Source organism: Lynx canadensis, chromosome B3 (genome assembly GCF_007474595.2).
Source record: "Lynx canadensis isolate LIC74 chromosome B3, mLynCan4.pri.v2, whole genome shotgun sequence".
In the NCBI taxonomy this organism is placed as follows: domain Eukaryota; kingdom Metazoa; phylum Chordata; class Mammalia; order Carnivora; family Felidae; genus Lynx; species Lynx canadensis.
The window spans coordinates 52,131,105-52,148,812 of NC_044308.2; the positions used below are offsets into that span (position 1 = coordinate 52,131,105).

General features: G+C 39.5%; 1 protein-coding gene and 1 non-coding gene across 4 annotated transcripts in view; both read right to left on the reverse strand.

The window, feature by feature from the left end:
- TMOD3 (tropomodulin 3) overlaps positions 1-17,708 on the reverse strand; it is an 82,777-nt gene that overhangs the window by 44,836 nt on the left and 20,233 nt on the right. The window contains exon 2 of one of the 3 annotated variants that reach the window (XM_032593639.1): positions 3,595-3,796. In XM_032593639.1, the coding sequence (XP_032449530.1) occupies positions 3,595-3,720 (126 nt within the window). In that variant the 5' untranslated portion in view covers positions 3,721-3,796. Of the gene's footprint in view, positions 1-3,594; positions 3,797-17,708 lie in introns of those variants that run through there. The other 2 variants (XM_032593640.1, XM_030318184.1) reach the window with 2 other exon arrangements.
- Positions 7,527-7,611, reverse strand: TRNAQ-UUG. Its single transcript has one exon. It is a non-coding gene; the product is annotated as a tRNA-Gln (tRNA).

Here is a 17,708-nt window from a genome sequence, read left to right on the forward strand (position 1 = left end):
AGAGGGGCAGAGAGAAAGAGGGAGACAGATTCCGAAGCAGGCTCCAGGCTCTGAGCTGTCTGCACAAAGCCAACGCAGGGCTCGAACTCACAGTGAGATCGTGACCTGAGCCAACCTCGGATGCTCAACCAATTGACCCACCCAGGTGCCCCGAAACATAGGTTTTAAATGATACATTAGCTGGAATCCTGGCTCCTTAAATACATTTTTGAACACAAAATAAGTGACAGGTAACTGGCTTTGGAGGCTATAAACTCATCAACCATGCTTTATTAGGAGTATACTTTACTCAAGTTACTAGATCATAATTATTTTATAACAGGTAAAGATCTCATTAAAATGACTGCCACTAAAAAGTATGTTTCTTCCTCACAGTACAATTTTGTTGTAATGATATATACTCCAAGCCTTGGAAATAATTTAAAAAAAAATTAGCTTTTGCCTAGGCTGGCTGGCTGTCTTGTAGAGATAGATGTTTTGAGAAAATGCAGTAGGTTGGCAAATAAATATACTGAATACAGCATATGGAAAGTAAAACAGCCCTCCAAAATGTAACAAGGAACCATATACAACCTCTATCTGCCCTTCTCTTATCTTCTGAGATTTATAAGTTACAGCGGCTTTTCTCTGCCAGAAGTGGACACTACTACCCTTGCACTCTTTTCATACCTCATCTTTCACTGGCACTCTTGCCCAAAACTTTACCCACAAGCGGCATGCTGTCAATAAACATCGTTCTTCCAGTCTCAACTAACAGTATCTGAGGTTGGGGGAGTTGCAACTGGGGTTGAGGAACTGGCAAAATACACCCAGAGGTTTGAACTCAAACCTCCCCATAAACGAAGCAGGCCTCATGGTTTTGCCAAGTAAGAAAATAGAAACCATCAGTTTTCACATGTATAGCATAGTGCAAGTATTAATAGGGTACTTACTGCAGTTTAGCAGAAAGGTCACTAGACTCTGCCAGGGAGCCATCAGGCAGTGAGGGATCTAGTCTCAGTTCTTTCCTTAATTGTAGTAACTGAATCAAGTCACCTAACTTTTGTTTTCTATCTATAAAACACAGGGCAAGTGCTAGATCAATGTTTCTCAACCAAGGTGCTCCCACAGGGGACAAGTGGCAATGTCTGCAAACATTTTTGGTTGTCATGACTAAGGGGAGGAAGCATTAATCATGTTTTCTATTTTCTGTATTTTAAGATGCTTTGCCATCATGGGGGCTGGCTAATTCCTAAGGATAGCAAACAACTTCCTCGACCCTCCACCCAGCAGTGGGCTTTCCAAATGAAAACCAACCAATCCGGAGCCCATATCCCAACCACCTCCTTTATCTCTCACTCAGCAAACCATTATTGCTCCTGCCCTAAACCAACCAGGACCAGGTAACTGGACAACTGGAGACTACTCCTGTGGTCCAGAGACCACTGAAATTACTCAAATTATCCAATCCTAAATTTGCTCAAACTTGCCAATCCTGTCTCACCCATTTCTTCCCTCCGAAACCACAAGAATGGTTCTGGGCCATACTTGCTCCTTGCTGCTTCTGCTTCCTGACAAAACCAGGTGTTTTCTCATGTTCCTTCTTGGGGACTGTAAGAAATACACTCTTTTTTCCTCCATGTCTGTAATCTTACCAGAGCTAATTAAAAAAAAAAAAAAATCCCAGGTACATTTGTAAACAGGGGGATGTGCTATTGGCAAGTAGTGAGTAGAGGCCAGGATGCTGAACAACTTAACAATGCACAGGGCAGCCCCCATAGCAAAGAATTATCCAGCTTCAAATGTCAGTAGTGTCAAGGTTAAGGAACTCTGGACTAGATGAGCTCTTAGGCTCCTGCCACTTCTACAACCACTTGATTGAAACAGATCTAAATAGGTTGAACTGTTTGTAGAAGAGACTGCTGTGACAGGATCAAAACAGCACTGTTATCCTCGGTTATCCCCAGACTTATGAGTACCACAAACTTTTCCTTGTGATAACAATTACAGTTAAGGGTTTTGATCTACGGTATAGACACATTAATGAAGTGCTGAAGTAATGCTGAAAAAAGGATAATTTTCAATAAAAATTCAAAAACATTCCAGCAGGAAATAAATGTGTTGTAGTAACAAGAATAATTTTATAAAACAAACTCTATCTCAATTCTTAAAAGACACTAAAAATCAATGTCTCAGCATAAAGGAGCATGTAGTAAAGAGAAGAAACCTAGCAAATGACCCTTACCTTCAGGGTAAGTAGCCATAACCTTAGGGGTCTCCCCTCAAGGACTCCCCGCCCACCCCCCCCCCGCCCCACATACCAGAGAATAACAATTCAGGTGTTAAGGGACTCTACCTTAGCCTTGTGTAATTTATAAGACAAATAACACCCACTTTGCAAGTTTTTTTTTTTTTTTTAACGTTTATTTATTTTTGAGACAGAGACAGAGCATGAACAGGGGAGGGGCAGAGAGAGGGAGACACAGAATCTGAAGCAGGCTCCAGGCTCTGAGCTGTCAGCACAGAGCCCGATGCGGGGCTCGAACTCATGGACCGTGAGATCATGACCTGAGCCGAAGTCGGACGCTTAACCGACAAAGCCACCCAGGTGCCCCCCGCTTTGCAAATTAAAACGTATATACATATATTCAGGTCTGTTCCATATGGACTGCAGTACTGCTGAGAATCTACTTAGGTCTACTCTACTAATGACTAGAAACTTACTCAATTTGGTCAGCAGCTTTTAGAATGGTAACAATTAGATTTAAGGTCACAGGGCGCCTGGGTGGCTCAGTCGGTTAAATGTCTGACTTTGGCTCAGGTCATGATCTCTCCATTCCCAAGTTCAAGCCCCGCATTGGGCTCTGTGCTGACAGCTCAGAGCCTGGAGCCTGTTTCAGATTCTGTGTCTCCTTCTCTGTCTGCCCATCCCCCATTCACATTCTGTCTCTCTCAAAAAAAAAAAAAAAAAAAGGGGCGCCTGGGTGGCGCAGTCGGTTAAGCGTCCGACTTCAGCCAGGTCACGATCTCGCGGTCTGTGAGTTCGAGCCCCGCGTCAGGCTCTGGGCTGATGGCTCAGAGCCTGGAGCCTGTTTCCGATTCTGTGTCTCCCTCTCTCTCTGCCCCTCCCCCGTTCATGCTCTGTCTCTCTCTGTCCCAAAAATAAATAAAAAACGTTGAAAAAAAAATTAAAAAAAAAAAAAAAAAAAAAAAAAAAAAGATTTAAAGTCACAAAGAACCTTCTAGAGACACTCTACACAAGGGCCATCATAGTATAGAAGCTCTGAAGAGGCACAGAGGTTGACATAAATCAAAGACCTAATTATCTGCTTCATTTTACCAAAAACATTGCTCCCTGCCCAAAGAGAAAAGATTTCGTAGAGGACAGGAAATTTCAGATGTTTGAAAATAAGGGTGTTGGTGAAAATGGTTTAGGATATATTGGCATGTGAGTGGAGAGGTGGGGGCAGAAGTGAGGGAACTAAGAAGAGGCAAAAAATTAATTTGGATAAAGAGAAAATGTAGGGGTATCTGAGAAAAGTCATGAAAAAGCTAACTGCTCAAGTAAGTTACTTAGTTTCAAAGGGTTTGAAAAGTTATTTCATTAGCACCTACCTCAGGGTCAAGATCATCGAGAACAGTTTCCAGTTGTTTCAGTTCTACTTCTGATAGATTTCCAAGGAGCTCATCTTCATCCAGGTCCTTGTACTTTTCTAAGTCCTTCCGGAATGGTAGTGCCATGATTTGCAGTACAGGAAAAGTCACTTAATTTTTGCTATTCAGTACAGTCAGGAGTGATTTCTACTTTTTCTTAAAGCTATGGAGAGAAGAAACAAACACATTTAAAATATTAAGTCATCTCCACCTACTTAGATCTATTATTAAGTGAAATGTAATTTCTATGTGTCATATAGTCTCTATCCATCACACATTACCCTGGTCTATGAAATCATTCAGTGTCCTTACCTCTTATTCAAATGTATTAAAAGAACCATTTGATAGAATTTAGAATTTCTGATAACTTAGTTTTAGGAGGAAATAACTCATTATGTGTGCCAAAATAAAAATTTTCTCATCAGTGACTTTCAAATTATTGCTACCAGAGAACTTTGCTTAAGCACAATATGTTTAAGACACATTTGTTTTACTGTAAATTGTGTAGGAGAACATTATCTCCTGACTCACTATTAATAAAGGGGGATATTAATACACTCCCCATTGAGGAGTAGCCACTTGCCACTGGAAAAAAATAGGTTTTGAAAAGGCACAAAAAATTTTTTTGAAAAAGTGTTTTTACAGGAAAAATTACAGCTTTCTGAAAATGTTTCTTTAAAACCATGCTGGGATACGTCACCCACTGACTGGCAAAGGTGGTCAGCAAAGTCTCATTATAGGAAAGGACCTTTGTCATTTCCTCACCATGTGAATCTTTCCCAAATGAGGTAAAACTCAATAAGCAGCCTCTTTCCAGATACAGAACTGTTCCATAGGAAAAGATACTTTGTTTTTTTTTTTCAATATATGAAATTTATTGTCAAATTGGTTTCCATACAACACCCAGTGCTCATCCCAAAAGATGCCCTCCTCAATACCCATCACCCACCCTCCCCTCCCTCCCACCCCCCATCAACTCTCAGTTTGTTCTCAGTTTTTAAGAGTCTCTGATGCTTTGGCTCTCTCCCACTCTAACCTTTTTTTTTTTTTTTTTTTTTAAGGAAAAGATACTTTGAATAAATTCCACAAAACATGCAAAGTAGAAATAAAGTATTTGTTAAGTTCTAGCCATAAATGTGGATCATTTGTTTCATAAAATGTTCCTATGTGAACAAGAAATAATCCTTAGTCTTAGAGATTTTGCTCGATTTTACTCAGCTGCAAAACACTCAGTACTTCAAAGTGTGGATGTATTCCCTTTACTACTCCTCTCTCCCAAGGTTTTCCAACTTAATATTTAAACTAATATATTTTCCTTCTCAAACCAGTAACAGTTTATGGATCTTTTTACGTGTTTTCATCTCTTAAGAAGAAAGGAACATTCACCACAGGGGTCTGTCAGCTAGTGCCCTGACTAGCAGCCACCTGGGTCCAATAACAAGCAAATTAACAGAACTGTGCTTATGCAGATGTTAAACTGCAGGCATTTTGTGTAACTGCCCAAGACAGGTTTGGCTTATACCTGTTCTACTTGGCATCTCATCTGTCTTGGCTTAGCAATTATTCCGGATTTTTTTCTGTTTTTTTTTTTTTTTTTTTGAACATATTATCATCATTGTTGTCATTACTAAGTTTGGTAAACCTCCACTGTATACTTCCAACTTTAAGATACTAAGCTCACAAAGTATCTTGAGAATATATCTTCTTAATTAAAAGTAATACACTCTGGGGTGGCTGGGTGGCTCAATTGGTTGAACATTTGACTCAGGTCATGATCTCAGGGCTGTGGGATTGAGCCCCAAGTTGGGCTCCACGCTCAGCATAGAACCTGCTTAAGACACACACACACACACACACACACACACACACACACACACGCGCGCGCACACACACACGCACGCACTCTCTCTCTCTCTCTCACAAAAAAAAAAAAAAAAAAAAAAGAAAAAAACACTCTGCAGAGAAGATTCAATAGAAGGTATAAGCATTTTCAAATATATTAGCCAACAAATACAATCTTGAAGGTGGCAGGCAATTTTAGGGGGAAAAAGTAAAAAATAAGAACATTTTGAAAAAATATTCCCTTCATAGGAGTGCCTGGGTAATTCAGTTGGTTAAGCGTCCAACTTTGCCTCAGGTTATGATCTCGTGGTTTGTGAGTTAGAGCCCTGCATCGGGCTCTGTGCTGACAGCTCAGAGCCTGGAGCCTGCTTCATATTCTGTGTTTCCTGCTCTCTCTGCCCCTCCCCTGCTCATGCTGTGTCTCTCTCTCTCTCAAAAATAAATAAACATTAAAAAAATATTCACTTCATAAAAATACCAATGACATGGTATTTGAGACAGATAACTGTTAAGAAACTGATAAAAGTATATGAACACATACCAAGAGTAATTATTTAGCTTATGCTATTTTTTTAATGTCTAAACAATCATTATAAAAAAGTTTTTAATGTGGTTTAATATATTTATTTTGGGGGTTACAAATTTCTTAGTAAATATTTCCAAAGAAATATTATTTTAATTATTTTGAGCATCCCCTCCCTTTACTCTCAAAGGTGTTCCAGTAGGGGCCATAAGTTTAACAGTCATCCTACTAGTAAGGCACTAGTGGACACTGTGGACAATATGACAGGATGAATACCCATGAATGCACTATCCAGCTTCAGAAAGAGAACATTACAAGGACTTGCATATTCCCCTTTCCAATTGCATCTCCTTCTCCCAAAAAAGTAGCGACTGGATTGAATTTTGAATTAACCATTCTTTTAACCATTATTAACCAAAGAATTAACCTTTCTTTTGCTTTCCTCTTTGGTTTTACCTTACATGACACGTCCTTAACGGTTTTAGATCTGTTCTTTTTTTGCATTTTATACAAATGGACTCATACAGCATGTATTTTTTGGTGACTTGCTTGTTTCACTGAATACTGTTTTAGAGCTGCACTTCCATTTTCATTTTTGTAGAGTGTGTCATTGTATAAATGAACATTTGACTGAACTTGTAGTTGTCCCCTTCTATTTTTCTGCTATAAACAATCTTGTTACCTATTTCCTGGTATACATGTGCAAGAGTTTCTCCAAGTTATTAAAACCTAGGAATGGAATTGCTAGGGAAAGAGTATGGTAATACTCAACTTTACTAGGTAATGTTAAACTGTTTTCAAAGTGGTTGTATCAATTTATATTCCTAGAAGATTCAGTGCATGACAATTCAAGTTGTTCATCCTTGCTAACTGTTGGTATTAATGGTTTCCTTATTTATGTTGCCACTATCCTTGTATATACCTCCATTATAACCACAGATTATGCCTAAGTATCTTCAAAACTTAAGGGTATAGCTGATAACATCAACATACAATAGTAAGAGATTGTTTCCCAAAGAAGCAGATAGAATAAATTACTACAGAATGGCAGTAACATAACTAAAGAAGGCAGTAAGCATGCAGATGTAAGAAAATGCAGTTCATCAAACAATTGTGACCATGTTCATTAATCACAAGGGAGGCATGGTGTCCTGACCAGCAAAGTGACTAGCTCCCACTGCAGGTACAGTCCTGGTATGGAGAAGCATCAGACAACCAAAGCTTGATGTCACTTGACATTTACATCACCCCATTACTTCCCTTTATTCTTCTCCATGCTAAGTAATCTTCTAATTAAAACTTGGCTGTTCACATAGCTTTCCTCACTGTAAATTAATAAACTGATATTTTGGCTTATGCACCACTCTTGTATGTTCATGGTTAGCATGGGTCACTTTTTTTTTTTAATTTTTTTTAATGTTTATTTATTTTTGAGACAGAGGGAGACAGAACATGAGTTGGGGAGGGGCATAGAGAGAGGGAGACACAGAATCTGAAACAGGCTCCGGGCTCTGAGCTGTCAGCACAGAGCCTGATGTGGGGCTCGAACCCACGAACCGTGAGATCACGACCCGAGCCAAAGTCGGACGCTTAACCGACTGAGCCACCCAGGCGCCCCAGCATGGGTCACTTTTTAAGATATTAGGCACCTACTAGAATCCGGTTTCTACAAAAGCAAAGCTGAGGGTCACCATGTGAAATCTTACACATGGACTGGCTGGCCAGTAACTCCTAAAGATATCCATCTCTTGTCAAACCAACAATGACCCCATATTATAAGTCATCATTTGTCTGTCTCCCTTGCTAGACACAATAAGACCCTTAAAAAGCAGACATTCTCTCCTATATCTCCCTCCTTACTGGTTTGCCATCACCAGGGACAGTACCTGGTGCATGTAGTTAAGTCAAATTTGACTGAATTGGATCATACATCAGGCTCTCTTTCCCGTTTTTGGTAGTTCCCCCTTCCTCCCCCCAGATATCTAGTGTCCTTCTTTCTCCCTAACTCTATTCCCCTTATTGCAATTAAAAAAGCACTGATAGGGGCGCCTGGGTGGCTCAGTCGGTTCAGCAGCCGATTTCGGCTCAGGTCATGATCTCGCGGTCCCTGAGTTCGAGCCCCGCGTCGGGCTCTGGGCTGACAGCTCAGAACCTGGAGCCTGTTTCAGATTCTGTGTCTCCCTCTCTCTGACCCTCCCCCATTCATGCTCTGTCCCTCTCTGTCTCAAAAATAAATAAACGTTAAAAAAAAATATTTAAAAAAAAAAAGCACTGATAATTAGTCTTTGATACTTCTGCTAATCCTATGGAGCCTCTGTATTATTCACCTTCTCTTTCCTCATGTCAACCCATTTTGGCTTGTTATTCAAAGTTCTCCACAGTCTAATTACCCTAGTTAAAACAAAACAAAACACATCTGATTGTCAGTCATCAGAGCTCTGAAAATTTGATTTTCTTGGGGTGCCTGGCTGGCTCAGTTGGTAGAGCATATGACTCTTGATCTCAGGGTCATGAGTTCAAGCCCCACGTTGGGCATGGAGCCTACTTTAAAAAATAATAATAATTAATTAAATATTTTTAAAAATTGGGGAGGGGGCACCTGGGTGGCTCAGTCAGTTAGGCTTCCAACTCTTGATTTTGGCTCAGGTCATAATCTCACAGTTTATGGGTTTGAGCCCTGCATCGGACTCTAAGCTGATGGTGCAGAGCCTGATTCGGATTCTCTCTCCTTCTCTCTTTGCCCCTCCCCTGCTCATGCTCTCAAAATAAACTAAAAAAAAATAAATAAATTAGAAGTAAAATTTTTAAAATTTCCTTTTGGGTAAAGAAACGAGTTTCCTCCTCAGGAGGCACCAAGCCTCACTCTTCAGATGTACCAGGCTCAAGACTGTGCATTTTTTCCTCAGTGGCTTCTTCTAGGACCCCTGGATACTGAACTAGGTTACCTACCAGATCAGAAATTTTTCTCTCAAGATCCCATATGAATATTTGTTTTCCAATACATTTACCGTTCATTCAACAAATACTTTTGAGCATCCCCTGTACCTGGAATTGACTTGTTCCAAACGACAGGCATTCACAATATACAAGACAGATAAGTTCCTTGCTCTAATTTACTTGGAAGGTGGCACATAGACAAAAAATGACAAAGGAACAACATAATATCAGATACAATAGATACTACAAGTTAAAAACCAAGGACAATGCTATGGGTGAGACGAGGGTCAGGAAGGTTACTTTCAAATGGTTCAGAAAGACTGTTCTAGGGATGCTTGGGTGGCTCAGCTGGCTAAGCGTGACTCGATTTTGGCTCAGGTCATGATCCCAGGGTCGTGGAATCGAGTCCTGCATCAGGCTCAGCGTGGAGTGTGAAGTCTGTTTGTGATTCTTTCTCTCTCTCTCTCTTTCTCTCTCTTTCTCCCCCCCCCCCCCCCCCGTTTCTCTGGCCCTCTCCTGCTTGTGCTCTTTCTCTCTCTCTCTCAAAAATGAATAAACTTAAAAAAAAAAAAAAGACCATTCTGAAAGGTGACTTTTGAGTCAGGACCAAAAGGTCCCTCCCTACCAGCTCTCCCACTCTAGGCCTCTACTATTTAGGTGAGAAGCAATGGTTGTAGGGTTGTAGCTGTGGAGATGGAGAGAAGTGGATAAATGTGTGACATATTTTGTAAGCAAACTAAAAGGACTTTTCACAGATTCATTATCAGAGGTAAGGACAAGATATACAAAGGGAGGAGCACCTGGGTGGCTCAGTTGTTTAAACATCCGACTTGATTTCAGCTCAGGTCAGGATCACTCTCACAGTTCATGAGATGGAGCCCTGCATCAGGCTCTGCACTGACAGTGTGGAGCCTGCTTGGGATTCTCTCTCTCCCTCCTTCCCTGCTCCTCCCCAACTTGTGCGTGTGCTCTCTCTCTCTCAAAATAAATAAATGAACATTAAAAAAAAACAGTATTCTTTAATGTTTATTTACTTTTGAGAGACAGAGAGAGACAAAGCATGAGTGGGTAAGGAGCAGCGAGAGAGGGAGACACAGAATCCGAAGCAGGCTCTAGGCTCCAAGCTGTCAGCACAGAACCCAACGCAGGGCTCAAACTCACGAACCTCGAGATCATGACCTGAGCCAAAGTCAGTGCTTAACCGACGGAGCCACCGAGGCACCCTAAAAGTAGTTATTCTTTAAAAAAAAAAAAAGAGAGAGAGAGATGTACTCAGGAACGACTCACATGTTATTTTCAGTTAATACTTAGTATTAATTTTTTGTTCCATACCTGTTTTTTTCTGAAGAGTTTTTTTTTTTAAATTTTTTTTTTCCACGTTTATTTATTTTTGGGACAGAGAGAGACAGAGCATGAACGGGGGAGGGGCAGAGAGAGAGGGAGACACAGAATCGGAAACAGGCTCCAGGCTCTGAGCCATCAGCCCAGAGCCCGACGCGGGGCTCGAACTCACGGACCGTAAGATCGTGACCTGGCTGAAGTCGGACGCTTAACCGACTGTGCCACCCAGGCGCCCCCTGAAGAGTTTAATATGGCTCTATGTCACCTCTATTTCTCAGTCTGGTTTTAAAACAAAGTTTCTTGGCTAGTATTTTCAGGATGGTTTTGAGATCCACATTGTGAACTGCTCTAATATGACAACTGTTGAATAATTTTTGGACAAATTTTTGAATGTCCACCAATGAACTGAACAAATAACATAAATAAGCCAACTACAAATTACTAAATAAAACAACTGTTGGCTACGGTCTTTAACATATTTGTATGCTAAACCAAAGCACGTGTTTTGGTTAATACCATTTCTGGTATCATCTTCTGCAAAGAGCTAAATCTAAAAAACGAAAGAAGCAAATAATTTGTCATGATTCTTAAAAAAACATTATACAATTACTCTAAATTATTTCCTTTCCAATATTTTCCATGCTTAGAGTCAAACTGCTAAAGAAGAGATGGTCATGAATTTGGCACCCAGCAACCAGCGATTTTAAGATCTACACAGCTGACCCTTCCAACACCTCGACTCTGAGTTCCTCGACCTTCTCTCTTCTGATGGTCCAGTCTTCGCCCTGCCTCAGTTTGACATCCCCATGGTTGTAACCTAGTCCTTCTCATTACCAATAATTATACCCCTCCACAACTTTTAACAACCTTGAACCTACCTGTCCCTGAACTCCTCTGGCAAAACCCCAAACCTGGGTAAAACTCTCTTCCTACTCCTCCCCTGCACCCGGGTGGCGGAGCAAGTGGGAGAAAAACATACATACTGACTGGTCATATTTAAAATTTATCACCACTAACATGCCTAGCAATCCTTGGCATGTCCCTAGTCCAGTCACTCTCCTGCTCTCTTACATGACTATTTGCCTCTTTTCCCTCAAACCTTTAATATTTATCACTCACTCTCAAAGACTCAATCTTAAAATTTCACTGAGATTTATAGAAACAATCGTAAGAGGGCAGACATCTAAGCTTCCACTGCTACATCTACCACCCTACCTACATCTATATCCATATACTGTACCTTCCCTTTTGCTTCTACAGATGAACTGTCCATACTCTTATCTAAAGTCAATCTCACCTCTTGTGACCACATCCCATCCCTGCTTCTCTATAGATGACTGCTCCAGTAACTGTGACCTTTCTTTCCTGGATCATGCCCATGAGCATACAGGCTGTAATATATCCCCCAAAGTGACTTCATAACCCCTTCCAGACACTACCCTATTTCTTGGTTCCTCTTTACAGAAAACTTCTTGAAAGAAAATTTCAGTGTCCCTAGATCACTCCTTTTGTCTTAAAACACTTTCCTCAGTTGGCCCTGGGGACATTATTTTCTCTTGGTCCTTCTTTATTTCTTTACTTCTTTGGCTATGCCATCTCATTCTCCTCTGATGGTTCTTCCTCATTTTTCCTATCTTTAAGTGTTGGAGTATCCCCAGGACTTAGTTCTTTGGACAGCCTCTCTTTATACTCAATCCCCAGGTGATTTCACACATTGACAATTCTTGGATTTATATTCTCAATCTGGACCTCCTGATCGAATCCTGAATGCCAGACAGGCTATATAACAGCTCTACTTGGATGACTACCACGTATCTCAAACATAAATGTACAAAACAGACTCCTAATTTTCTTCCCTGTACTTGCTCTTACTGTATTTTTCACCATTTAATAAACAACAACTCCATTCTTCCAGTTGGTTGGGCCAAAAATCTTGGGTGTTTACTGTGACTACTCTTACATTCCACATCTGATCCATCAAGCAAATCCTCTTGGTTCTAACTTTAAAGTATTATGTCATACTATCTTCACTGCCTCCATTCTGGTTCAAGTCATCACTTCTTACCTGGCCTACTGCAACAGCCTAACTGGGAACCATGCTCCCACTCTAATGGCCATACAGCCTATAGTCTATCTTCTGCAAAGGTGCCAGAACGATCTTGTCCTTTTTAACCGAAGTTTTTTATTGAGATAATTATAGATTCACAGGTGAGCTGTAAGAAATAGTAAAATAGTACAGAGATCTCTTGTACACTTTTTCCAGTTGCCCTCAGTGATAACATTTTGCCCAACTAATGTATACAACAATGAGCACATTGACATTTATATAGTCTGCTGATCTTATTCTGATTTCCCCAGTTTTACTGGTACTCGTGTGTGTGTGTGTGTGGGGGGGGTCCATATAATTTTATCACCTTGTAGATTTGTATATCCACCACCACAGTCAAGATACTTAAAAGTTTCAAAACAAGCATTCCTCCTGTTGCCCTTTTGTGACCAAACCCACCTTCTTCTCTAACTCCTGGCAAACTCCTGATCTGCCCTCTGTTTCTAAAATGTTTTCATTTCAAGAATGTTATATACATAGAATCATATAAAATGCAATCTTTAGGAACTGGTTTATTATTAAACATAAATCTCTAGAGATTCATCCAAGTTTCTGTATCAGTAGTTCATTCCTTTCATTGTATTCCATGGTATATACATACCTCAGTGTAACCATTAGGATGTTGAAAAACTTCGAGAATGATTCCAACTTTTTACTATTACAAATAAAGTGTCGATGAACATTCGTGTACAGGTTTTTGTGTGAACATAACTAGTGGGATCAGATTAATTCTACTGCTCCCAATCTTTTAATGGTATCTCATCTCAGAATAAAAGCCAAGTGGCCCACAAGGCCCTACATGATCTCCCTGCAAGCCCCAACTCATCTCCAACCATTCTATCCCTTGCTCACAGCACTTGATGTTCTTGTTCTTCGTCCAACAAACTGGGCACATGCCTACCTCAGGGCCTTTGCACTTAATGCTCCTTCTGCTTACAACAGTCTTCCTTGATACAGCTAAATAACCTGCTCAGTCAGTTAAGCGTCCAATTTCAGCTCAAGTCATGATTTCATGGCTTGTGAGTTCAAGCCCCACATCAGGCTCTGTGCTGACAGCTGAGCCTGGAGCCTGCTTCAGATTCTGTGTCTCTCCCTCTCTCTCTGCCCCTCTTCTGCTCCAACCCCACAGGCTCCCATAATGCCATACTAGGCAATCTCTTCTTACCCCATATTTCCCTCTATATCATTACCTGACATTACATATTTATTGATTCATTGTCTGTACTGTCACTAAAATCTAAATTCTATTCAAGCAAGGACTTTTTGTTCACTACTGCATCATCAACAGAGAACAGGTTGTGGCACATGCTAAGTACTAAAAAATACTCAACATAATTATTTTCAAGGCTAACAGTAAAAAAGTTATTTACATTAACCTGGAGTCATCCAAGATTATTGAAACTAACTTCTTAACTCTAAACGATAGTAACTTTCTTTTAGGATGATTCTTCCTAGATCAGATTTTTCTAAATTAGGAAGCTATTTAAGAAACTAAAAAAATCAAGAATGTTTATTTCTTCTTTACACTAAGAATTAATAGGAAGCTTAAACCTCGATTAACATGGGTAACTCCATATTCTTAAGTTTCTCATGTTAAATTACTAAGCCTAGGTTTGTTTTCTTCAAAATTTGCCTTTTTTTTTTTTAAGTTTTATTTACTTAAGTAATCTCTACACCCAACGTGGGGCTCAAACTCATGATCCTGAGATGAAGAGTTGCATTTTCCTCCTATTGAGCTAGCCGGGTGCCCCCAGAATTTGTCTTTTTAAAAATAAATATAGGAGCGCCTGGGTGGCTCAGTCAGTTAAGCGTCTGACTGCAGCTCAGGTCATGATCTCATGGTCCATGAGTTCAAGCCCCTTGGTTGGCTCTGTGCTGACAGCTCAGAGCCCAGAGCCTGCTTCAGATTCTGTGTCTCCCTCTCTCTGGCCTTCCCCACTCACACTCTGTCTGTCTCTGAAAAATGAATAAACATTAAAAAAAATTTTTAGATAAATAAACACACACACACACACACACACACACACACCCCTCCAGCATGGCTAAAATAAAAATGATGACAATACCAAGTGTTGACAAGGACATGAAGCAACTGAAACTCTCATAAATTGCTAGTGGAATGCAAATCAATTCAACCACTTCAGAAAACAATTTGACAGTATCTACTAGAACTAAACATACTCAAATCATAATGATATAGCAATTTCATATGCCCAAGAGACATTAGTGTTTGTTAATAAAATAAGATGTACAAATATGTTCAGTGCAGCTTTATTCATAATATTCCCAAACTGGAAATGATGCAAATGTCCATTACTATTTGTGTATACAAATGAATTGTGGTACAGTCACAAACAGAACACTACACAATAATAAAGTACTGGACATGTGCAAACACATGAATGACTCTCACATGTAATATGTCAAAAGGAATATAAAAAACTGGACATGAAATAATATATACTGTGCGCTTTTATGTATATGAAATTCAAGAACAGGCAAAACTAATCGATGGGGATGGAAATCAGAATAGCTACTGGGGGATATAGGTTAGGTAGGGACACTGGAAAACATTCTGAGGTGATGAAAATGCTATATCTTAAACTGGGTGATATATATGCAAGTATATATACATGAATAAAATTTATTAAGCTGTCCACTTAAAATTTTCTTCCTTTACTCTAAGTTATACCTCAAAATATTTCAATATACACCTGCTTTGCGCAAGTAACTATGTATCTGATGTTGAGAATTAAAGTCCCCACATAGAACAGATTGATTTTTCTTTAGCCATGGTAACAAGTAGTCATAAAAAACAAAACCAAAAAACAATTTGCCTTTGTAAGCCAATCAATCACCATCAGTCTCTCACTTCTGAACGTCAGCCAATCAGAAAGAGACTCACTCTAGTAAACACTCCTGAATGCCAAACAAATCATGCCTCTACAGATGATGTCATTATGGCCTGGGAAAAGTTTGCCAGGCCTGAAATTCCACACTTCCCAAAAACCCTATATAAATAAAAGATTGGTCTCATCTGCTCAGATAGACTATACCTAGCCAACAAAGTTTTCCCTCATCATAGTAAGTATTGTTTAGCTTTGTCTTCTCAGTTCAGATATTGACTACTGACTGATAGTCTCATTATCCTTTCATGCTAAAGAAAACTTCTAGTCCTTACATGTGTTTATTTTTAAATAAAAGTATTTCAATGTTGATACATAGCACATAATAGTAGTTAGGATCAAAATACTCCCTCTAGATAAATACCCATGTAATCATTGGAACTGGATATGGCTCATCATCCAATAATTCATAAGTATCTACTTCAACTTGCTTTGGTTAAAAAAATAGTCAAATTAGAGTGCCTGGGTGGCTCAGTCGGTTAAGCATCCGACTCTTGATCTCAGGTCAGGTCTTGATCTCAGGGTCATGAGTTCAAGCCTCATGTTGGGTTCCATGCTGGGTGTGAAGCCTACTTAAAAAAAAATAAAATAAAATCAACATTGCATTTTCTTTTTTGTTTGAACCTGGCTTCAGAATAAATTCAGAAACAATTTTAAAGTAACTTAATTCCACCTGGAGATTTTAACATTTAAGGCATCTAAAATGCTCTCATTTAATATTAGACTTGAGTTTCATCTCTGCTGTTTTGAGGAACAGTCTCTTTGATGGAGAAGACTGGAGTAAAGAAAGTCATCTATTTTTCTTGGCATTATTAAAGCAGAGGCTAAGTATGAATATTTGTCAGGGACAGTGTGCAGCAGACTCTTCAACTGCAAGAGAGTTTAAGAGTCTCTCTCATAAGATCATTTCCCTTTTATGAGCTTATGAATTCTAGATAACACTAATTATAACCCAAACATGTACTTCCTGTCCACTGCATCCAAAGCACTATGCACACAGTATTTACCTTCTAAAAAGTAAAAACCATTTTATTTTAGTTGTATATAATATGTATTACTTTTATAGCAAATAAGGCTTTTTTTAAAGGGAAAAATGGATGCTAAATTCATCCTTCTGTTCACTATATCTTCTATACAATGAAGCCTAAAAGACAGTACATTTAAATAATTTTGTAGCGTTCTTGGGATGCTACTGTTGACCTAGATGTACCCACCTTGGAGAGAGGTAGTTGCTTTGCACACAGAAACTTAAGAAAATGGTGGTTGATTATTCTGTGTAAAAATTCCACGGAAATGAACCAACCCACATATGAGATTAGCTAAGTAGCCCCATATTTCCTGCCACTGCTACTGATGCCACCTCAAAATTTTTAAAATGAGATCTATAGATCCCAAAAGCACAAAGAAAGAAAATAAAATCTGAAGTCTGGAGGCATCCCAGATATACTTGTTAGGGCCAGAAAAAAGAAGAGATTTAATTGGAAGGTCACTGAGGGCATCCTCAAAGTAGAAAGCAGCCAGATAATTTGTGACTATTACAAGAAAATACTTCACAGGTTACTCACAACACTTCAAAAACAATCTTTCAATAAGATTACTGAGAGACTCTGTGGCTCCCATGTACCCTACTTCCTTCTCTGGCTCAAAGCGGCCAAACCAGCTCCCAGTCCTAGCCTACCTCCTCTCTTTTCATTCTTCTTGGTGGTGTTGTGGCATCAGGGATAAAAGGCCAAGTCAGAGAGGAACCCACTCTGTGTGCACCCCTGATGAATGCCAAAACAGCCACACCCTTAGCATACTCAGTTTCTCAGGACCAAATATTTTTCAGTCTTCTCCTTTTCCTTGGTTTGTTTATTTAATAAACTGGATAGGCTAGGAAATGCTGGAGCTTTTCTAAAAATTGTTGTAAAGTCAAAAATCTTAAAATAGAAATGACATCATATGAACAAGTCTCTTAGGGTAATAAGGTTACAGAGCTCTTTATCTTTGCTGGTTAACCCAGAGTCTTCTACCAGTCATACTGTGGACAGAACCAAATATGATACGAGGTAGCTAGGGGAAGCTTAACAGTGCTCAGCCATCAATCAAAATGCTGAATCCATTCCAAGTATATAATGGAGAGACCAATCTGAGGGCTTTCTTTCTCTTTCTCTCCCAATGGGAAGTATCACTATGACTCATTGTTCCTCTTTCAAGAATTTTCTTAATCGACAGAGTTAGTAAGCATTGAACTATATACAAAACCCTAAAATAAACGAGGCTAGGTCTAAAAGGAATCATGCTGAGAGCAATCTGAATTTCATGCAGTGAACAAAAGGTGAATGGTAACATCTTTCTTCAGTTTCATCCCTCTGAATTTCCTGGGCTTCAGATCAGATTCTTTTTTCCCTTCATTCTGAAAAGCTCTCCTTTTTCAACC